This window comes from Aquarana catesbeiana, unplaced genomic scaffold, assembly GCF_042186555.1.
Source record: "Aquarana catesbeiana isolate 2022-GZ unplaced genomic scaffold, ASM4218655v1 unanchor236, whole genome shotgun sequence".
NCBI classification, from domain to species: domain Eukaryota; kingdom Metazoa; phylum Chordata; class Amphibia; order Anura; family Ranidae; genus Aquarana; species Aquarana catesbeiana.
The window spans coordinates 1,838,474-1,861,915 of NW_027362664.1; the positions used below are offsets into that span (position 1 = coordinate 1,838,474).

The window sequence follows — 23,442 nt, forward strand, 5'->3', positions numbered from 1 at the left end:
ACCTGCTTTCCCAGATTAAGCAGGTCTCCGCGGGAATAGAATCTTCCATTAAGACAGAGCTCCAGGTTAAGGATGGGTTATTGTGGCATGAAGGTAGGATCTTTATACCTGAAACACTACGAGTTCCAGTACTAGAGCTTTGTCACGATCATGCGCTGGCTGGGCATTTCGGTGTGGCTAAGACCACTGATTTGGTTCAGCGCACCTTCTGGTGGCCTCAGCTACGCAAAGATTGTAAAGCATTTGTAGAGTCCTGTACCACCTGCCTTAGGAACAAAGGGCACAAAACAAAGGCATGGGGTCTACTAAAACCCTTGCCTGTCCCAGATAGACCCTGGAAAATGCTCTCTATAGATTTTATTGTAGAATTACCCCCGGCCGGGGGCTTCACTTCAATCTTTGTCATAGTGGACCGGTTGTCGAAGATGGCGCACTTTGTCCCAATGAAGGGTACCCCTTCTGCTACAGAAACAGCACAAGCATTCATTAAAGAGGTCGTCAGGCTCCATGGGGTACCAGTTAATATCGTTTCAGATCGAGGGGTACAATTTACCTCTCGATTCTGGAGGGCTCTGTGTAAAACCTTGGACATTGAACTCTCATTTTCATCAGCTTATCACCCCCAGACTAATGGGCAAACAGAAAGAACAAACCAGACCCTTGAACAATATTTGCGCTGTTTTTCTTCCTTTGCCCAAGATAATTGGATTGCTGTTTTACCATTGGCCGAATTCGCTTATAATAATTCGATTCATTCTGCTATCAAGCAAACTCTGTTTTTTGCGAATTATGGTTTCCACCCCTCATTTTTACCAAATTCTCTTCCAGAATACACAGTACCCGCAGTCCAGGAGAAATTGGATTTCTTTACCTCTAACAACCAAGTTTTACAGGACACCATGACCAGAACTCAGGAATACAACAAAGCAACCTTCGATAAAAAGAGGCAAGGTGAGCTCTTACTTGCACCTGGGGATCAGGTATGGTTGTCCACCATAAACCTCAGGATGGCCTGCCCTTCCAAGAAATTGGGTCCCAAATTTCTTGGACCATTCCCTGTTAAACGGAAAATTAATGAAGTTGCATATGAACTTGAACTCCCAGATTCACTAAAGGTACATCCAGTTTTTCACGTGTCCTTGCTTAAACCATCTATTATCAACCCATTTCCAGGTCGAAGTACGGATCCTCCTGATCCAATCCTGGTAGATGGGGAAGAGGAATTCGAGGTGAAGGCTATCATGGACCACAGGAAAAGAGGTAACCAAAATCAATTCTTAATAAAATGGAAGGGGTTTGGCCCAGAGGAGAATTCTTGGGAACCAGAGGATAATATTCATGCTGAAGACCTGTTACGAGCCTTTAAAACAGCTCATCCAGAGAATTTTTTTCAAAGGGGCAGCCGGAGGCTGCCCCTTGGGGGGGGCAATGTCATAAAGATCCTGCCAGTAACCGGCGTCCCAGGTGCACGGGAACCCGGCCACGGGTCCCATTGCGCATGCGCGCGCGTTCACGGGTGCGGTCACGCATGGGCACGCGCGTGTGCACTCCCGATGGTGTCAGGCGGGCTATTTAAACCTGCCTGTCACACTCCATCCCCGCTGTCTGCTCTACAGGGTTCTGTGAGTGTTACCCGATCTGATCTGTGTATCCTGTTATCTGACCCGGCTTCCTGTTTTGACGATCCTGCTATCTGCCTGCATCAGACCCTCTTGGCTTGCCTGGCCATCCCTCTGCATTACCCCTGGTACCTCTGCTGTCCGAACGTTACTGACCTCCGGCTTGTTGACCCTCCGCTGTGTTCACCAGCTTCTAGTCTGCCATTACCTGCTGTTGCTCCTGGTTCCAGTCCAGCTTCCAGTCTGCTATTACCTGCTGTTGTTCCTGGTTCCAGTCCAGCGTTCCAGGCTATCTTCTGCTGTGTTCCAGTCCAGCGTTCCAGGCTATCTTCTGCTGTGTTCCAGTCCAGCGTTCCAGGCTATCTTCTGCTGTGTTCCAGTCCAGCGTTCCAGGCTATCTTCTGCTGTGTTCCAGTCCAGCTTCCAGTCTGCTATTACCTGCTGTTGTTCCTGGTTCCAGTCCAGCGTTCCAGGCTATCTTCTGCTGTGTTCCAGTCCAGCGTTCCAGGCTATCTTCTGCTGTGTTCCAGTCCAGCTTCCAGTCTGCTATTACCTGCTGTTGTTCCTGGTTCCAGTCCAGCTTCCAGTCTGCTATTACCTGCTGTTGTTCCTGGTTCCAGTCCAGCTTCCAGTCTGCTATTACCTGCTGTTGTTCCTGGTTCCAGTCCAGCTTCCAGTCTGCTATTACCTGCTGTTGTTCCTGGTTCCAGTCCAGCTTCCAGTCTGCTATTACCTGCTGTTGTTCCTGGTTCCAGTCCAGCTTCCAGTCTGCTATTACCTGCTATTGTTCCTGATTCCAGTCCTGCATTCCAGTATCTGTCCTCAGTCTACATCTCAGTCTACTGATTCCAGAGGGTGCCACCACTACTGGACTTCCAGCAACTGTAGATCCTGCCAGGCACCCATACCACTCTTCACTCTTGGCCCTCTGTCTCCATTCCAGGGGAACGGGAGTGGGAGCTGTAAGGGAGGTCTTTTCCTGCACTTCAGGCTCACAACCTAATAGGTACGTGACAGTTGCGGACCTTATCTTGCCATCGCAGAAGGAGCAGAGGATGAAACATCTTCGGGAGGCCTTGCAGAAAGGTCTGTGCAACGCGTTCCCAGAGACTGGGAGGTTACAAACTCCTGTTTCTGGACAACATGTTGCTGAGGCTTCGGTCAGTCAAAGAAGGAGCGGTGGAGAAGGTGGCCATCTGACCGATGTGTTCAGACAATTTTTTGGTCCGCAGCCCCAAGGTATGATCGGTTCCAGCAACCATCGCCAGCGTCTGTTTTACATGGTGCAGGAATACCTAGAGGCAAGATCAGATTTGGACACCTTTCTCACCGAAAATCCTCTGGGTTACTGGGTCTTGAGGATGGATCACTGGCCAGAACTTGCACAGTATGCAATTGAGCTACTGGCCTGTCCTTCATCCAGCGTTCTTTCGGAACGCACATTCAGTGCTGCTTGAGGCGTGGTAACCGATCACAGGGTGCGTCTGTCCACCGACTCAGTCGATCGACTGACCTTCATAAAAATGAATCAGTCTTGGATCACCACCAGCTACCAAGCACCCGATGCTGATGTAACCGAATAATTTTTTTTGAAATCTCAGATCCCTTCAAAGAATGCCTATGCTGATGCTGAGTGACTATCCTGAGTAATTATCCTCTTCCTCCTCAATGATCACGCTGATAGCTTGTAAGAACATTTTTGGTTCTGGGCGCCACCACCAGTGCCTAAGGCCCAATTTTTCAGCCCCTGTTTAACAGGGGCGTGTAATTACAATTTTTGATGCAATACTTTGCAGCAGGGCTAGTTCCTGCGTTCCAACTAGAGTGTCTGTGAGGGGTTGCAGTGTTGTGGCACCAGCACCAGTGCCTAAGGCCCAATTTTTCTGCCCCTGTTTAACAGGGGCGTGTAATTACAATTTTTGATGCAATACTTTGCAGCAGGGCTCGTTCCTGCGTTCCAACTAGAGTGTCTGTGAGGGGTTGCAGTGTTGTGGCACCAGTGCCTAAGCCCTAATTTTTCAGCTCCTGTTCAACAGGGGCATGTAATTACAATTCATGATCTAATATTTCACAGCAGGGCCCATTTCTGCACCCACCAACAGCGAGTGAGGACTTACAGTGTTGTGGCACCAGCACCACCACCACCACCACCACCAAAGGCCCAATTTTTCTGCCCTTGTTCAACAGGGGCATGTAATTACAATTCTTGATCTAATATTTCACAGCAGGGCCCATTTCTGCACCCACCAAGATCGAGTGGGGACTTACAGTGTTGTGGCACCAGCACCACCACCAAAGGCCCAGTTTTTCTGCCCCTGTTTCAACAGGGGCATGTAATTACAATTCTTGATCTAATATTTCACAGCAGGGCCCTGTGAGGGCTTACAGTGTTGTGGCCACAACCTAAGGCCCAAATTTCTGCTGAGTATATAGGGCAGGCCCCTACTTTCAAACATCTAACTTACAAACGACTCCTACTTGCAAACGGAAGGAGACAACAGGAAGTGAGATGAAATCTACCCCTAGGAAGGGAAATTCTCTCCTGTAAGAGTTAATATGGGAAAAACATTTCTCCTTTCCACTGATGCTTTCCAATCCTTGTTCCACAAAAAAACCCACATTTTCAAAAAACATTTGTCATTGGGACAAAAGTGAAGTGAAATCTTCTGAAGAGGAGGAAAGACAGCAAAACAAATGTCACAGGGGTGATAACCCTTCCCTATGTTTTCCAAAAAGCTTAAAAAAGGTTTTTTGGCTGGAGCTAAACACGTTAAAAATGTTCAAAATTACAAACAGATTCTACTTAACAACAAACCTACAGTCCCTGTCTTGCACAAACCTGCAACCCCTCACAGATACTCTAGTTGTAACGCAGAAACGAGCCCTGCTGCAAAGTATTGCATCAAAAATTGTTAAACAGGGGCTGAAAAATTGGGCCTTAGGCACTGGTGGTGGCGCCCAGAACCAAAAATGTTCTTACAAGCTATCAGCATGATGATTGAGGAGGAAGAGGATAATTACTCAGGGATAGTCACTCAGCATCAGCATAGGCAGTCTTTGAAGGGATCTGAGATTTCAAAAAAAATTATTCGGTTACATCAGCATCAGGTGCTTGGTAGCTGGTGGTGATCCAAGACTGATTCATTTTTATGAAGGTCAGTCGATCGACCGAGTCGGTGGACAGACGCACCCTGTGATCGGTTACAAAGCCTCCAGCAGCACTGAATGTGTGTTCCGAAAGAACGCTGGATGCATGACAGGCCAGTAGCTCAATTGCATACTGTGCAAGCTCTGGCCAGTGATCCATCCTCAAGACCCAGTAACCCAGAGGATTTTCGGTGGGAAAGATGTCCAAGTCAGATCTTGCCCCTAGGTATTCCTGCACCATGTAAAACAGACGCTGGCGATGGTTGCTGGAACCGATCATAACTTGGGGCTGCGGGCCAAAAAATTGTCTGAACGCATCGGTCAGATGGCCACCTTCTCCACCGCTCCTTCTTTGACTGACCGAAGCCTCAGCAACACGTTGTCCAGAAACAGGAGTTTGTAACCTCCCAGTCTCTGGGAACGCGTTGCACAGACCTTTCTGCAAGGCCTCCCGAAGATGTTTCATCCTCTGCTCCCTCTGCGATGGCAAGATAAGGTCCGCAACCTTACCCTTGTAACGTGGATCAAGGAGGGTTGCCAGTCAGTATTGGTCCGTCTCCTTGATACCACGAATACGAGAATCCTTACGCAGGCTTTGCAGGATCAGGGAGGTCATGCAGCGTAGGTTTGCTGAGGCATTTGGTCCGGAGTCCTCTGCGTCACTAAGGACGACATGGTCCGCAGCCACCTCCTCCCAGCCACGTACAAGTCCATGTGTTTCTTGGGACTGATCCCTTAACCACTTCCCTACCCAGCCATAGTCATATGACGTCCTGGGATGGGATCTCCCATCCTGGGTGGACGTCATATGACGTCCTGGGATTCCCGGCCATCTAGGGGGCGCGCGATGTCCGCCGGGCACACGCGATTGCCCATTAACCGGGCCGGACTGTGGATCTGTGTGTGTAAACACACAGATCCACAGCCTGTCAGGTGAGAGGAGAGCGATCTGTGTTCCCAGAACGGAGGAACACTGATCGGTCTCCTCCCCTTGTGCGTCCCCTCCCCCTACAGTTAGAATCATTCCCTAGGAAACATATTAACCCCTCCCCACCCCCTATTGGTTAACCCCTTCACTGCCTGTCACATTTACACAGTAATCAATGCAATTATATTGCATTGATCGCTGTATAAATGTGAATGGTCCCAAAAATGTGTCAAAAGTGTCCGATGTGTCCGCCATAATGTCGCAGTCACAAAAAATTGCGATCGCCGCTAAAAAAAAAAAAAAAAATTTTTTTTTTAAATGCCATAAATCTATCCCGTATTTTGTAGACGCTATAACTTTTGCGCAAACCAATTAATATACGCTTATTGCGATTTTTTTACCAAAAATATGTAGAAGAATACGTATCGGCCGAAACTGAGGAAAAATTTGTTTTTTAAAAAAAAAATTGGGATATTTATTATAGCAAAAAGTAAAAAATATTGTGTTTTTTTCAAAATTGTCGCTCTTCTTTTGTTTATAGCGCAAAAAATAAAAACCGCAGAGGCGATCAAATACCACCAAAAGAAAGCTCTAATTGTGGGGAAAAAAGGACGTCAATTTTTTTTGGGTACAATGTTGCACGACCGCGCAATTGTCGTTTAAAGTGCGACAGCGCTGAAAACTAAAAATTGGCCTGGGAAGAAAGGGGGTGAAAATGCCCTGTATTGAACCGGTTAAAGACTGCTGCTGATGCTGAGTGCCAGGCTCCACCTCCATACTGACACAATCTTCCTCCTCCTCCTCCTCTTCCTGTGTGATCGGCGGGCACGCAGGAACACTGTCTGGAAGAAGGGTGCCTTGAGAGCTAAGGAAGTCCTCCTCTTCCTGCCTCTGTTCTGCCTCAAGTGCCCTGTCCATTATTCCACGCAGTGTGTGCTCCAACAGGTGGACAAGGGGGACAGCATCACTGATGCATGCACTGTTACTGCTCACCATCCTCGTGGCCTCCTCAAATGGTGACAGGACAGTGCATGCATCCCTGATCATGGCCCACTGGCGTGGGAAAAAAAAACAAGCTCCCCTGACCCTGTCCTGCTGCCATAGTCGCACAGGTACTCATTGATGGCCCTCTGCTGCGTGTGCAGCCGCTGCAGCATGGCCAACGTTGAGTTCCACCTGGTGGGCATGTCACAGATTAGGCGGTTCTTGGGCAGGTTAAACTCCTTTTGGAGGTCCGTCAGCCGAGCACTGGCATTATATGACCGGCGGAAATGCACACAGATTTTCCTGGCCTGCCTCAGGACATCCTGTAAGCCCGGGTACCTGCCCAAGAACCGCTGCACCACCAAGTTAAGGACGTGAGCCAAACAGGGCACATGGGTCATTTGTCCCTGTCGGAGGGCAGAGAGGAGGTTGGTGCCATTGTCGCAAACCACCATTCCTGCCTTAAGTTGGCATGGCGTCAAATACCTCTGAACCTGCCCCTGCAGAGCTGACAGAACCTCTGCCCCAGTGTGGCTCCTGTCCCCCAAGCACACCAGCTCAAGCACCGCATGGCATCTTTTTGCCTGCGTACTTGCGTAGCCCCTTGAACCGCTACGGAGCACCGCTGGTTCCGAGGACAAAGCACAGGAAGAGGCCATGGAGGAAGAAGAAGAGGAGGGGGTGGAGGAGAGAGGTGTGTCACAATCATTAGCATTTTGGAGGCGTGGTGGCGGAACAACCTCCAACACTACTGCACCTTGTCCTGCATCCTTCCCAGCTGCCAGCAGAGTCACCCAATGTGCGGTGAAACTTAGGTAACGTCCCTGTCCATGCCTGCTGGACCATGAGTAAGTGGTAATATGCACCTTACCGCTGACCGCCCTGTCCAGCGAAGCATGGGCATTGCCTTCCACATGCCGGTAGAGAGCCGGAATCGCCTTCCGTGAGAAAAAGTGGCGTTTGGGTACCTGCCACTGAGGAACCGCACATTCCACAAACTCACGGAAGGGGGCAGAGTCTAACAACTGAAAAGGCAGCAGTTGAAGTGCTAGCAATTTTGCCAAGCTAGCATTCAACCGCTGGGCATGTGGATGGCTGGGAGCAAACTTCTTTCGGCGGTGCAGCAGCTGGGGCAGGGAAATTTGCCTGGTACAATCTGATGTCGGTTTACCAAAAGCAGATTGCCCACAAGTACTTGGCTGTGACACACCTAATTCTACACCTTCATTCCTCTCAGTGCAGGTCTCAGAGAGGACTGAAGGTCTAGTGGGGTTGAAGATCTCAGCTGATGAGGAGCAAGGAGAGGTACTCTTTGTTCTTTGGTGTGGGTCTTTTAGAAACGCTTGCCAACGAACTGCATGGCAGGTCAACATATCTCTGGTCAAGCATGTGGTACCCAAGCGGGAGATGTTTTGGCCACGCAAGATATGTTTGAGACATATGTTGCAAATAGCAGCGGTGCGATCTGATGCACTCATCTTAAAAAAGGCCCACACCAAAGAACTTTTTGAATAATGCGCAGAGACTGCAGTGCCCTGCACATGTGGAGCTTTGGGGTGTGATCCAGTCAATGTGCTGCCCTTAGGATGGCCCCTGGAGGGCATCCTGCCTCGTTGGTGATGTGCCGCCTCCTCTCTCCTATCAGGCACCCACGTTGAGTCAGTGAATTCATCATCCCCTCCCTCCTCATCACTGGAGCAAACCTGGCAGTATGCTGCAGCAGGGGGAGCATGACTGCCAGATTGCTGTCCTTCTTGGGCACCCCCTCTGTCCGTGCTCACGTTACTGCCTTCATCAAGCTCAGTATCATCATCAGAGCCTTCCAAACGCTGGGCATCCTCCTGGAGCATGTACCCAACACTGTGGTCAAACAGTTCGAGGGACTCCTCAGGAGGACATGGTGGGGCTAGGAAAGGAGTCACTGATGACATTGAGCCAAGGGAAGAGGCCGCTGCTTTGCCAGACAAAGTACCCTGGGCATGGGTGAGAGAGGATGAGGAGGATGAGGACGGCTTGGTCATCCACTCGACCAAGTCTTCCGCATGTTGCGGCTCAACGCGGCCAGCTGCCGAAAAAAAGGCCAAGCGTGTCCCACGGCCACGTGCTGATGAGGATGCACCGTCTCCACGACCAGCACTAGACACAGAGCCTGCCTGCCCTCCCCCTCTCTTTGGCTTGTGACTGTCTGCCTCTCCTTCTTGGCCTTCCAGACATACTAATGGCCTGTAGCTGCACTAAGCTGGGATATATATATATATATATATATATATATATATATATATGTACTTATACTGCAGCTAGCAAAATCAACTGCCTGCCTGTAGTATGAGAACACCACCAACCTTCTACAGGTAGCTTTAGCTGAACACTGTGCAGAGCTCGCAAAAAACTAACTTGTAGCTTTTTTAGCTGCCTGCGGTAGTGATAGGATCAGGAAAACACCACCAACCTTCTACAGGTAGCTTTAGCTGAACACTGTGCAGAGCTCGCAAAAAATAACTTGTAGGTTTAGCTGAACACTGTGAGCAGGACAAACCGCACTAACTTGTAGTTTTAGCTGAACACTGTGAGCAGGACGCACAGCACTAACTTGTAGTTTTAGCTGAACACTTTGAGCAGGACGCACCGCACTAACTTGTAGGTTTAGCTGAACACTGTGAGGTGGACGCACCGCACTAACTTGTAGTTTTAGCTGAACACTGTGAGCAGGACGCACAGCACTAACTTGTAGTTTTAGCTGAACACTGTGAGCAGGACGCACCGCACTAACTTGTAGGTTTAGCTGAACACTGTGAGGTGGACACACCACACTAACTTGTAGGTTTAGCTGAACACTGTGAGCAGGACGCACTCCACTAACTTGTAGTTTTAGCTGAACACTGTGAGGTGGACGCACCGCACTAACTTGTAGTTTTAGCTGAACACTGTGAGCAGGACGCACCGCACTAACTTGTAGGTTTAGCTGAACACTGTGAGGTGGACGCACCACACTAACTTGTAGGTTTAGCTGAACACTGTGAGCAGGACGCACCCCACTAACTTGTAGATTTAGCTGAACACTGTGAGCAGGACGCACTGCACTAACTTGTAGATTTAGCTGAACACTGTGAGCAGGACGCACTGCACTAACTGTAAATAGTCTAGCTGCCTGACTGTGGTACTAATAGGATCAAAAGAACACCAGCAATTTTCTTCAGGTAGCTGTAAATACTGTAACAAGACAAGCCTGCCTGTCAGTAAGAAGATATCAGGAACGGATCTAGCTAAACTGAATACAGTGTATATATATATATGCAACACCTGGGATGCATATATATACACAATACACTGTAAGTGCAGCTAACTGACTGACTGTTCTGCCTAATCTATCTAACTCAAATCAAATGACACTGTCTGTCTCTCTCTCTCTCTATGAACACCGGAACACACACTACACAGGGCCGCCGTGCAGGCGGCCTTATATAGTGTGGGGCGTGCACTAAATCCCCTGAGCCATAATTGGCCAAAGCCTCCTTGGCTTTGGCCAATTACAGCTCTCTGTTCAGACGGCGCTGTGATTGGCCAACCATGCGGGTCATAGTGCATGCTTGGCCAATCATCAGCCAGCAATGCACTGCGATGCCGCAGTGAATTATGGGCCGTGACGCGCCACACAAATTTGCCGCGAACGGCCCATATCGTTCGCAATTCAGCGAACAGACGATGTTCGAGTCGAACATGGGTTCGACTCGAACACGAAGCTCATCCCTACTGAAGACAAGTGCTTGTGTTCTTCTTCTGATCCTATTAATAGCACAGGCAGGCAGCTTGAAGTATTTACAGTTAGTGTACTGTGTAACCCTGCACAGTTGCACCTACAGTATAGCTACCTGAAGACATGTGCTTGTGTGCTTCTTCTGATCCTAATAATAGCACAGGCAGGCTCTTGAAGTATTTACAGTTAGTGTACTGTGTACCCTGCACAGTTGCACCTACAGTATAGCTACCTGAAGACAAGTGCTTGTGTTCTTCTTCTGATCCTATTAATAGCACAGGCAGGCTCTTGAAGTATTTACAGTTAGTGTACTGTGTACCCTGCACAGTTGCACCTACAGTATAGCTACCTGAAGACAAGTGCTTGTGTTCTTCTTCTGATCCTATTAATAGCACAGGCAGGCAGCTTGAAGTATTTAGAGTTAGTGTACTGTGTAACCCTGCACAGTTGCACCTACAGTATAGCTACCTGAAGACAAGTGCTTGTGTGCTTCTTCTGATCATATTAATAGCACAGGCAGGCTCTTGAAGTATTTACAGTTAGTGTGCTGTGTACCCTGCACAGTTGCGCCTACAGTATAGCTACCTGAAGACAAGTGCTTGTGTGCTTATTCTGATCCTATTAATAGCACAGGCAGGCTCTTGAAGTATTTACAGTTAGTGTACTGTGTACCCTGCACAGCTGCACCTATAGTATAGCTACCTGAAGACAAGTGCTTGTGTTCTTCTTCCGATCCTATTAATAGCACAGACAGGCAGCTTGAAGTATTTACAGTTAGTGTACTGTGTAACCCTGCACAGTTGCTCCTACTGTATAGCTACCTGAAGACAAGTGCGTGTGTGCTTCTTCTGATCCTATTAATAGCACAGGCAGGCTCTTGAAGTATTTACAGTTAGTGTACTGTGTACCCTGCACAGTTGCACCTACAGTATAGCTACCTGAAGACAAGTGCTTGTGTGCTTCTTCTGATCCTATTAATAGCACAGGCAGGCTCTTGAAGTATTTACAGTTAGTGTACTGTGTACCATGCACAGTTGCACCTACAGTATAGCTACCTGAAGACAAGTGCTTGTGTGCTTCTTCTGATCCTATTAATAGCACAGGCAGGCTCTTGAAGTATTTACAGTTAGTGTACTGTGTACCCTGCACAGTTGCACCTACAGTATAGCTACCTGAAGACAAGTGCTTGTGTGCTTCTTCTGATCCTATTAATAGCACAGGCAGGCTCTTGAAGTATTTACAGTTAGTGTACTGTGTAACCCTGCACAGTTGCACCCACAGTATAGCTACCTGAAGACAAGTGCTTGTGTGCTTCTTCTGATCCTATTAATAGCACAGGCAGGCTCTTGAAGTATTTACAGTTAGTGTACTGTGTACCCTGCACAGTTGCACCTACAGTATAGCTACCTGAAGACAAGTGCTTGTGTGCTTCTTCTGATCCTATTAATAGCACAGGCAGGCTCTTGAAGTATTTACAGTTAGTGTACTGTGTAACCCTGCACAGTTACACCTACAGTATAGCTACCGAAGACAAGTGCTGGTGTTCTCATACTAATAATACGACAGGCAGGCAGTTGATTCTGCTAGCTGCAGTATAATCAGTATATATATATATATATATATATATATATATATATATATATATATATATATATATATATACATCCCAGTTTTGTGCAGCTACATCTCACTGCAGGCCATTAGTATGTCTGGAAGGCCAACAAGGAGAGGCAGACAGTCACAAGCCAATAAAAGAGGGGAAGCAGGCTCTGTGTCTAGAGGCAACAGTGCTGGTCATGGACATGGTGCATCCTCATCAGCACGTGGCCTTGAGACATGCTTGTCCTTTTTTTTGGCAGCTGGCTGTGTTGAGCCGCAACATGTGGAAGACTTGGTAGAGTGGATGACCAAGCCGTCCTCATCCTCTCTCACCCAGGCTCAGGGTACTTTGTCTGGCAAAGCAGCTGCCAACGTGGCCTCTTCCCTTGGCTCAATGGCATCAGTCACTCCTTCCCTAGCCCCACCATGTCGTCCTGAGGAGTCCACCGAACTGTTTGACCACAGTGTTGGGTTCACACTCCAGGAGGATGCCCAGCGTTTTGAAGGCTCCGATGATGGTACCCAGCTATAGGAAGGCAGTAGCGTGAGCCCAGAGAGAGGGGGTGCCCAAGAAGGACAGCAATCTGGCAGTCATGTTCCCCAGCTGCAGCATACTGCCAGGTTTGCTCCAGTGATGAGGAGGGAGGGGATGATGAGGAAGTCACTGACTCCACGTGGGTGCCTGATAGGAGAGAGGAGGAGTCACATCACCAACGAGGCAGGATGCCTTCTAGGGGCCAGCTTAAGGGCAGCACACTGACTGCATCACACCGCAGAGCTCTGCATGTGCAGGGCGCTGCTGTCTCTGCGTGTTATTCCAAAAGTTCTTTGGTGTGGGCCTTTTTCGAAACGAGTGCATCAGATCACACCGCTGCTATTTGCAACATATGTCTCAAGCGTATCTCTCGTGGCCAAAACATCACCCGTTTGGCCACCACATGCTTGACCAGACATATGTTGACCTGCCATGCAGTTCGTTGGCAAGCGTACCTAAAAGACCCACACCAAAGAACAAAGAGGACCTCTCCTTGCTCCTCATCAGCTGGGATCTCTTACCCCACTATACCTTCAGTCCTCTCTGAGAGCTGCACTGAGAAGAATGAAGGTGTAGAATTAGGTGTGTCACAGCCAAGTACTTGCGGGCAATCTGCTATCAGTACACCGACGTCAGATTGTACCAGGCAAATTTCCCTGTCCCAGCTGCTGCACCGCAGAAAGAAGTTTGCTCCCAGCCATCCACATGCCCAGTGGCTGAATGCAAGCTTGGCAAAATTGCTAGCACTTCAGCTGCTACCTTTTCAGTTGGTAGACTCTGCCCCCTTCCGTGAGTTTGTGGAATGTGCGGTTCCTCAGTGACAGGTTCCCAAACGCCACTTTTTCTCACGGAAGGCGATTCCGGCTCTCTACCGGCATGTGGAAGGCAATGTCTTGACCTCGCTGGACAGGGCAGTCAGCAGTAAGGTGCATATTACCGCTGACTCATGGTCCAGCAGGCATGAACAGGGATGTTACCTATCTTTCACGGCACATTGGGTGACTCTGCTGGCAGCTGGGAAGGATGCAGGACAAGGTGCAGTAGTGTTGGAGGTTGTTCCGCCACCACGCCTCCAAAATGCTACTACTGGTGATTCTGACACACCTCTCTCTTCCACCCCTTCTCTTCTTCTTCCTCCATGGCCTCTTCCTGTGCTTTGTCCTTGGAACCAGCGGTGCTCCGTAGGCGTTCAAGGGACTAAGCAAGTAGGCAGGCCAAAAGATGCCATGCGGTGCTTGAGCTGGTGTGCTTGGGGGACAGGAGCCACACTGGGGCAGAGATTCTGTCAGCTCTGCAGGGGCAGGCTCAGAGGTGGTTGACGCCATGCCAGCTTAAGGCAGGAATAGTGGTTTGCGACAATGGCACCAACCTCCTCTCCACCTTCCGACAGGGACAACTGACCCATGTGCCCCGTTTGGCTCACATCCTTAACTTGGTGGTGCAGCGGTTCTTGGGCAGGTACCTGGGCTTACAGGATGTCCTGAGGCAGGCCAGGAAAGTCTGTGTGCATTTCCGCCAGTCATATAATGCCAGTGCTCGGCTGGCAGACCTCCAAAATGAATTTAACCTGCACAAGAACTGACTCATTTGTGACATGCCCACCAGGTGGAACTCAACGCTGGCCATGCTGCAGCGGCTGCACACGCAGCAGAGGGCCATAATTGAGTACCTGTGTGACTATGGCACCAGGACAGGGCCAGGGGAGCTTGGTTTTTTTCCCCCTGCCAGTGGGCCATGATCAGGGATGCATGCACTGTCCTATCACCATTTGAGGAGGCCATGAGGATGGTGAGCAGTGACAGTGCATGTATCAGTGACACTGTCCCTCTTGTCCACCTGTTGGAGCACACGCTGCGTGGAATAATGGACAGGGCACTTGAGGCAGAACATAGGCAGGAAGAGGAGGACTTCCTTAGCTCTCAAGGCCCCCTTTATCCAGACAGTGTTCCTGCTTGCCCGCCGATCACACAGGAAGAGGACGATGAGGAGGAGGATTGTGTCAGCATGGAGGTGGAGCTTGGCACTCAGCATCAGCAGCAGTCTTTAAGGGATCATTTACAGTCCCAAGAAACCCATGGACTTGTACGTGGCTAGGAGGAGGTGGCTGCGGATCATGTTGTCCTTAGTGACCCAGAGGACTCCGGACCAAATGCCTCAGCAAACCTACGCTGCATGGCCTCCCTGATCCTGCAAAGCCTGCGGAAGAATCCTCGTATTCGTGGAATCAAGGAGAGGGATCTTTACTGGCTGGCAACCCTCCTTGATCCACATTACAAGGGTAAGGTTGCGGACCTTATCTTGCCATCGCAGAGGGAGCAGAGAATGAAAAATCTTCGGGAGGCCTTGCAGAAAGGTCTGTACAATGCGTTCCCAGAGACTGGGAGGTTACAAACTCCTGTTCATGGACAACGTGTTGCTGAGACTTCGGTCAGTCAAAGAAGGAGCGGTGGAGAAGGTGGCCGTCTGACCGATGCGTTCAGACAATTTTTTAGTCCGCAGTCCCAGGGTATGATCGGTTCCAGCAACCATCACCAGCGTCTGTTTTACATGGTGCAGGAATACCTAGGGGCAAGATCTGAGTTGGACACCTTTCCCACCAAAAATCCTCTGGGTTACTGGGTCTTGAGGATGGATCACTGGCCAGAGCTTGCACAGTATGCAATTGAGCTATTGGCCTGTCCTGCATCCAGCGTTATTTCGGAACGCACATTCAGTGCTGCTGGAGGCTTTGTAATCGATCACAGGGTGCACCTGTCCACCGACTCGGTCAATCGAATGACCTTCAGAAAAATGAATCAGTCTTGGATCACCACCAGCTACCAAGCACCTGATGCTGATGTAACCGAATAATTTTTTTTGAAATGTCAGATCCCTTCAAGACTGCCTATGCTGATGCTGAGTGACTATCCTCTTACTCCTCAATGATCATGCTAATAGCTTGTAAGAATATTTTTTGTTCTTGGCGCCGCCACGAGTGGCTAAGGCCCAATTTTTCAGCCCCTGTTTAACAGGGGCATGTAATTTCAATTTTTGATGCAATACTTTGCAGCAGGGCTCATTCCTGCGCTTCAACTAGAGTATCTGTGAGGGGTTGCAGTGTTGTGGCACCAGTGCCTAAGGCCCAATTTTTCAGCCCGTTTAACAGGGGCGTGTAGTTACTATTTTTGATGCAATACTTTGCAGCAGGGCTCGTTCCTGCGCTCCAACTAGTGTACCTGTGAGGGGTTGCAGTGTTGTGGCATCAGCACCAGTGCCCAAGGCCCAATTTTTCAGCCCCTGTTTAACAGGGGAGTGTAATTCCAATTTTTGATGCAATATTTTGCAGGAGGGCTCATTCCTGCGCTCCAACTAGAGTATCTGTGAGGGGTTGCGGTGTTCTGGCACCAGTGCCTAAGGCCCAATTTTTCTGCCCCTATTCAGCAGGGACATGCAGAGGGGAGGGGGAGGGGTACACAGACTCCTCCCAGTGTTGGTTTATTAGGAGGAACTACAGTGTATTCTGACCCGTCCAATCACAATATCCCCTGAGGAGCCCACACTGTGTGCAGGTACCTCCCAGACATGGGACTGTCCTCCAATCTGGTCATGTTCTGATTGATCAGGTGACAAAGTTGTATCTATGAGCATTTCTGTCATGTCATGTCTATGTGTCCCTTATTGTACAAAAACCTGTCCCCCTCCTCTGTACTGGGAAATATCTGGGCTGTGATTGGTGAAGACAATACTACTGTTATCTTCAATATTGTTTTATGGGTGTGATTTATAGGATGATTCTGTAGAGAGGCTCCTATTCATTCACAAAAATGAAGCACAGTAAACACCCCTTACTATGCTTCAGTGATGAATGAACACAGGAGTGATTGGTAGCAACCCCTCACTGTGTTCATTCAGGAATAGGCTGGTAAACATGACATGAAAGCTCCCACTCTCCATCCTAAACACCGCACTGATCTCCTACCCCAGCAGCAGCTGGAGCCATTGGACTGGGGAGGAGGGGAAGCTGGCCAGGGGAGGAGGCTCTGGGGCATCAGTAGGTGGTCCCAGCAAAGGGGGGACTTTCAATGGCGGGGGATGTATTTGGACATTTTGATCTCCCTGTGGCTCCCCTGCAGCAGCTGAAGCCAGTGGGAGGGGAGAGAAGACAAAAGCAGCCACAGGTGGAACAGTGCTGTGGGGGGATGTTAGAGCTGAGGGGAGCCATTTTAGAGGACAGGCAGACCACCTGTGGAGTGGAGGGAAGCTCAGCAGACCATAAGCTTATAGCAGAAGGGTGAATGCCATAGACATATGTAGTACTGACCTGGCCAGCTGGAAGCAGTTCTGTAGGTCAGTATGACATCCATGGCAGCGGAAGGGCTAAAGTGTCATCTATGGGATGTTTGAGTACCAAAGTCTTTCATCATTTTAATGACACACACAATTATAAGGATGGACGTGTTGGGTATCTATTTACTCAGCACAACCTCATCTTTTATATTTTACCAAAACAATTTGGTAAAATATTGCATCTGTGTGCTCTAATATTACATGTGTAGTGTATTTTTCACTGAAATGTACCCTTTATATCCTTCAGTGTGTACTATACTCACAAGTGTATGAGTATCTCCTCAGGTATTAGTATGACACCATGCCTGATGAAGGAAACTAAAGGGTCTACTTATAGAAAATTTATTGGATGAAATTAGCATTGTATTTTAATAACACAGTGATTTTCTACGATTTTAAGGTCCATCTAGTGGCCATAATATGATATTTTTCCTGAAATACCTCCATCAGTAAAAATAGTGCAATACGATTTGAAAAACATGGTTGTCACAGCTGGGTGAATGCAGGTCACATTCATTCAACTACGTTTTAAAAATTAGACCTCTAATGCCCCGTACACACGGTCGGATTTTCCGACGGAAAATGTGTGATAGGACCTTGTTGTCGGAATTTCCGACCGTGTGTAGGCTTCATCACACATTTTCCATCGGATTTTCCGACACACAAAGTTTGAGAGCAGGCTATAAAATTTTCCAACAACAAAATCCGTTGTCGGAAATTCCGATCGTGTGTACACAAATCCGACGCACAAAGTGCCACGCATGCTCAGAATAAATAAAGAGATGAAAGCGATTGGCCACTGCCCCGTTTATAGTCCCCACGTACGTGTTTTACGTCACCGCGTTCAGAATGGTCGGATTTTCCGACAACTTTGTGTGACCGTGTGTATGCAAGACAAGTTTGAGCCAACGTCCGTCTGAAAAAATAAGTGTTTGTGAAAGCTTACACCACAAAATGTACTCAGCCAATGAAAGGTAATGACTCCATTTTTATTTTTCTCCTGCTATCAATGGCCAACACGGTACAACACTTCATCCATGTCTTTGGTGATCTCTGATCTCCTTATGAACTGTTTCTCACATGATGAAGATCAGCCATGGAGTATATCTGAGGTGTATATCAGGGTGTGCTTCTTCCCCACATGAGACCTGTGATGTCCAGCAACATTTCATGTGTGGGATCTCTGATGGTTATAAAGATTGCACTTCACAAAAAAAAAATTCCCGCAGTCAGGACAAGAATATGGCTTTTCCCCTTGTGAGACCTTTGATGGTTGACAAGATGTTCTTTTGATACAAAACATTTCCCGCTCACAGAACAGGAAAGCGACTTCTCCCCTGTGTGAGATCTCTGATATCTGTAAAGATGGGTCTTCTGTGAAAAACATTTCCTGCACTAATGACAGGAATACGACTACTCCCCTGTGTGAGATCTCTGATGTTTAAAAAGACTGGACTTCTCTGAAAAACATTTCCCACACTCAGGACAGGAATGCGGCTTCTCCCCCGTGTGAGATCTCTGATGTCTATAAAGAGTGGACTTGTCAGAAAAACATTTCCCGCACTCAGAACAGGAATAAGGCTTCTCCCCTGTGTGAGATCTCTGATGTCTGTAAAGATTGGACTTCTCTGAAAAACATTTCCCGCACTCAGAACAACAATTTGGCTTCTCCCCCGTGTGAGATCTCTGATGGCTAAAAAGACTGGACTTGTCTGAAAAACGTTTCCTACACTCAGAACAGGGATACGGCTTCTCCCCTGTGTGAGATCTCTGATGTGTGTTAAGATGGGACTTTCTTGAAAAACATTTTCCACACTCAGGACAGGAATTCAGCTTCTCCCCTGTATGAGATCTCTGATGTGTGTTAAGATGGGACCTTCTTGAAAAAATTTTTCCACACTCAGGATAGGAATTCGGCTTCTCCCCTGTATGAGATCTCTGATGTGCGTTAAGATGGGACCTTCTTGAAAAACATTTTCCACACTCAGGACAGGAATACGGCTTCACCCCTGTATGAGATCTCTGATGTCTGTAAAGACTGGACTTCACTGAAAAACATTTATCACACTCAGGACAGGAAAACAGCTTCTCCCCCGTGTGAGATCTTTGATGTGTGTAAAGATAGGACTTCTCTGAAAAACATTTCCTACACTCAGAACAGGAATACGGCTTCTCCCCCGTGTGAGATCTCTGATGTGTGTTAAGATGGGACCTTCTTGAATAACATTTTCCACACTCAGGACAGGAATATGGCTTCTCCCCTGTATGAGATCTCTGATGTCTGTAAAGGCTGGACTTCACTGAAAAACATTTATCGCACTCAGGACAGCAAAACAGCTTCTCCCCCGTGTGAGATCTTTGATGTGTGTAAAGATTGGACTTCGCTGAAAAACATTTCCCGCACTCAGGACAGGAATACAGCTTCTCCCCTGTGTGAGATCTCTGATGTGCGTTAAGATGGGACTTCTCTGAAAAATGTTTCCCGCAATCAGGACAGGAATAAGGCTTTTCCCCCGTGTGAGATCTCTTATGTTTGTAAAGACTGGACTTCTCTGAAAAACATTTCCCGCACTCAGGACAGGAATATGGCTTCTCCCCTGTGTGAGATCTCTGATGTCTGTAAAGATGGTACTTCCTTGAAAAACATTTCCAACACTCAGGACAGAAATATGGCTTTTCCCCAGTGTGAGATCTTTGATGTCTAACAAGGTCTGATTTTTTTTCAAAACACTTCCCGCACTCAGTACAGCAAAACCTCTTATCTGTTGGAAGGACGGCACCGTCCCTCACAGTCTGAGGTTCCTCAGGATAAGAGGAATACGATGGTCTATCTACACTGTGTGGTGCCGGATGGACATTTGAGGTAGTCGGGTTTTCTCCTGGACTATACTGTGTGATGTCCTCATCTTCTACTTTACAGTCTGGAGACAAAGTGAGACAATCCTCTGAGGTTTTCCTCATCTCCCGTCCATCTACTAAAATAGAAATAAAAAGATTATTATTAGACATGAGCAGATTGGTTCCCCTAAACCAGGACTCCGCCCACATCAGGCAGCTTTGTCTCTGAGGATCTCACAATTCCACCCCTCAAGGTAACTAGTAAATGCGCCCTCTGATCTCCTACCAGTTCATTTCTTTATTCATTGGGAGGGGATTATAGGATGAGTGTCCCCACCCCCTCTATCACTCATTGCCATCTTCCCAACACAAGAAGTCCTGCACTTCCTTATTTAGTCCATGATTTATTCATGAATAACAGCAGGGCTGAGCCCCACCATAGGTCAGAGAGTGAGGATGGGGGGAGAACAACCAAGATGAAGACTGGACTGATCCTGAAAATAACCATCATTTTATATTCAATTTTTTTTTAGTAATACACGTTTAGCGCATTTTACAAGACATACAGGTTAATCTGCTGTGAGTGAACACACATGGAAGGTTGCTCTCAGCATATTTAACAAGAGAATAGGAACACGACTAACAAATCTTGTACAACAGTTGGAACACTAGCAATCTAATCGTCATGTACTTTTTGTCACAAAAACAGGTCTACAACATAAAATACTTGTTACCGACCGGCTCTTTTTATTGCTCTTATTGGAAATTCTATGCTTGCAAGCATGTTCTTAATGAATAAATCGCCACCTGGTTTTACCTATGGCGATTCCCCTCTATTTTTTCTCTGGTTTATTGTGATTATCTACATCGAGTGGATTTGAACATTTGGCTGCTGATTGAGGATAACACCTACAGTCTCCAGGAGTACCTGTCCTGATCGGCCATCGGAGGCGTTGGGAGGATCAAAGGCCCTGGCTGGGTATTAGCCACAAGCTCCAAAGCTTGTGCAGATGGTAAGCTTGCACTCTATGTGGATGTGGATTCACGTTGTCTTATAAAGTCACAGGACACAGTCACCGTATTGTGTTACTACAATCATTCACTTATTTTTGCTTTGGAGGACTTTTCAGGACTGTTCATTTGTTAAATGTCATACATCATTTAATTATATTTTTGGGGATTTTTGTCACTTTATGTCTTTTTCATATTTTATTATTATATATGGTTGGTTTGTGAGCGCAGCTCCCTGTGTTTCTTTTTGTATTCGTGTGTATTTCAAATTGCACCTTTTGTGATAGGTTAACAGCTCAGTTTTTTTCTTAACATAATATAGGTAAAGGTAGAGAAAATAGATACTCACAAGGGTAATGTAATTTATTGGCCCAGATAGACCAGGGTTCCCACAAGGAGTCGGAGGCTGATGCCTGACCAAGCCACAATGCAAGAGTATGTTTCGTAGGAATGATGGAGCTTGACAAGTATAACTACCTCAGAGGGATTGGGGGCTTCCTGGGCTTTCCAGTGTTTGGCTATCATGAGCGACCAGGATATGCATGACAACTTCTCGAGAAGAACAGGGTATTCTGTCAATTCCAAGGCCCAAGGCAGCCAAAGCCAGGTTTGGAAAGGTCACCACACCCACCAAATCTGAGATTATTGTGAAGATTTGGTTCCAGAAGCTTGCAATGTTCTTGTAGGACCAAAAGATATGGAGAAGATTGCAGATTTGGCCACATCCTTGCCAACTAAATGGGAAGTGGTAGGGATAGATCTGAGCTAAGTGACAGGGAGTGAGATACAAATGGAGTGAGATCCTTTGTATCAACTACCAATGCAAGGCTTTGACGACAGACCTGAAGGCATTGCTCCATTGGGAGATAGTGAATGAAGATTTTAAATCTTCCTACCATAGAAGGAAATGTTTGATCTAAGGAATGTTAGCTATTCCTGCAGTTGTATATTAGAGAGATGCCTTTGTTCCCGGCAGGTGTTGACAAATATAACTGCAATAATTGTTTGGGGAGATGCACCTCAGGAGGAGGGGATGTCACCAGGAGGTGATGTATTCTGAGATACGTGAAGTGGTCTGCGTCTAACAGCCCATACATCTCCTTCAGGGCTGTCATACTAAGAAGTGAAGCATCCCGTCATCTAGGACTGTAATTTCTTTCGATGTCTAAGACTGGAGGCTTATGTGCGGTATAAGTGTAGAAATCATTGAGATATGGATGTGGACTGGAGTGTCAAAGAGCTGTGACTGGGATTGGCTGTTCAGTTCCCTCCAAGCTAGGAGAGATGCTCTTAGTGGGGGTGAAAAGTCTTTTAGTCTGAAGGGTTGCGAAAGATCTGCAATTAAAAGGGTACAAAGGTCTGGGGCAGGGAACAGGGAAACGCTCAATTACTGCTCAAGTTAAGGGGTCCGGAGGTGAAAACCAGTGCTTGAGTTGATCCAAGCAGGTTGCCAAGTAATAGTCCTTGATATCCATTAGTCCCATCCCCCGATCTATGTTTAACCACTTACCTACATGGCACTTTCACCCCCTTCCTGGCCATTTTTCAGGTTTTAGCGCTGTCACATATTGAATGACAATTGTGCGGTCATGCTACACTGTAACTATGTGAAATTTTTATCATTTTCTTCACACAAATAGAGCTTTCTTTTGGTGATATTTAATCACTGCTTGGATTTTTTTTCTTTACAAAAAATTTAAAAAAAGACTGAAAATTTGGAAAAAAAAAAATGGTTTTCTTAGTCTCTGCCAGTAAATTTTGTAAAGAAGTATATTTTCTCCTTCACTGATATGCGCTGATGAGGCGGCGCTGATGAGGTGGCACTGATGAGGCGGCACTGATGGGATGCACTTATGGGCACTGATGAGGCGGCATGGATAGGTGGCACTAATAGGTGGCACTGATGGGCTTTGCTGATATTCATTGATGGGCATCACTGATAGGTGGCACTGAAAGCCAAAACTGACTGGCATCACTAATGGGCACTGATTTCTGGCTGTGGTGCACACTGATTGTTGGCACTGATGGGCATTGGCTGCTGGCACTGGTGGGCACTGGTTGTTGGCACTGGTGGCGATCATTTGATGGTGGGCGGGGGGCGGGTGGTTAACAAGAAGAGCGTGTGGAGATCTCGCCCTCTTACCCTGCCATATAAATCATTTGAATGAAGAGTTTAAGGCTTGCAGGTGTTTTAAAGGCAGGGAAATGGTTAGTGTTCTCAAAAGGTGGAGGATTTGGGAGAGAATGAGCATTTTGAAGGATGCTAGGCGGCCTGACCAGGACAGCTCATATTTGGCCAGGTGAGTGAGTTCCTGGACAATTATTTTGGACAGAGTCTCCATGTTAATTTTAGTGAGCCGAGTTGTATTAGGGGTAAGGGTGATGCCCAAGTATGGGACACCCTGGGAGCTCCAAGTGTATGGGAGCGAGGCTTGAAGTGCCTTCTTAGTTGATTCTGGTGTACACAAATCTAAAATTAATATTTGGAAAAATTAACCTTGTAGTAAGATATGTCACTAATTTGAGACAGGAGTTGAAGTGGTAGCAACTTGGAGGGATTTGTGAGAAGTAGGATGACATTGTCCTTAAAGAGATTAATAATATGAACAGAGTGACCAATCCTGAAGCATATGGCATCGGCTAGTGTTTTCATTAATGGATTGAATATGGTGGGGGATAGGGGGAATCACTGATGGGTGCC

General features: G+C 47.4%; 2 protein-coding genes across 2 annotated transcripts in view; one reads left to right on the forward strand and one right to left on the reverse strand.

The window, feature by feature from the left end:
- Nucleotides 1-23,442, forward strand: part of LOC141121985 (uncharacterized) — a 641,331-nt gene that overhangs the window by 456,215 nt on the left and 161,674 nt on the right.
- LOC141121983 (uncharacterized) overlaps nucleotides 17,663-23,442 on the reverse strand; it is a 289,647-nt gene continuing 283,867 nt past the window's right edge. Inside the window, 1 exon segment of the mRNA XM_073611768.1 lies at nucleotides 17,663-19,509. Coding sequence (XP_073467869.1) covers nucleotides 18,099-19,509 — 1,411 coding nt within the window. The 3' untranslated portion in view covers nucleotides 17,663-18,098.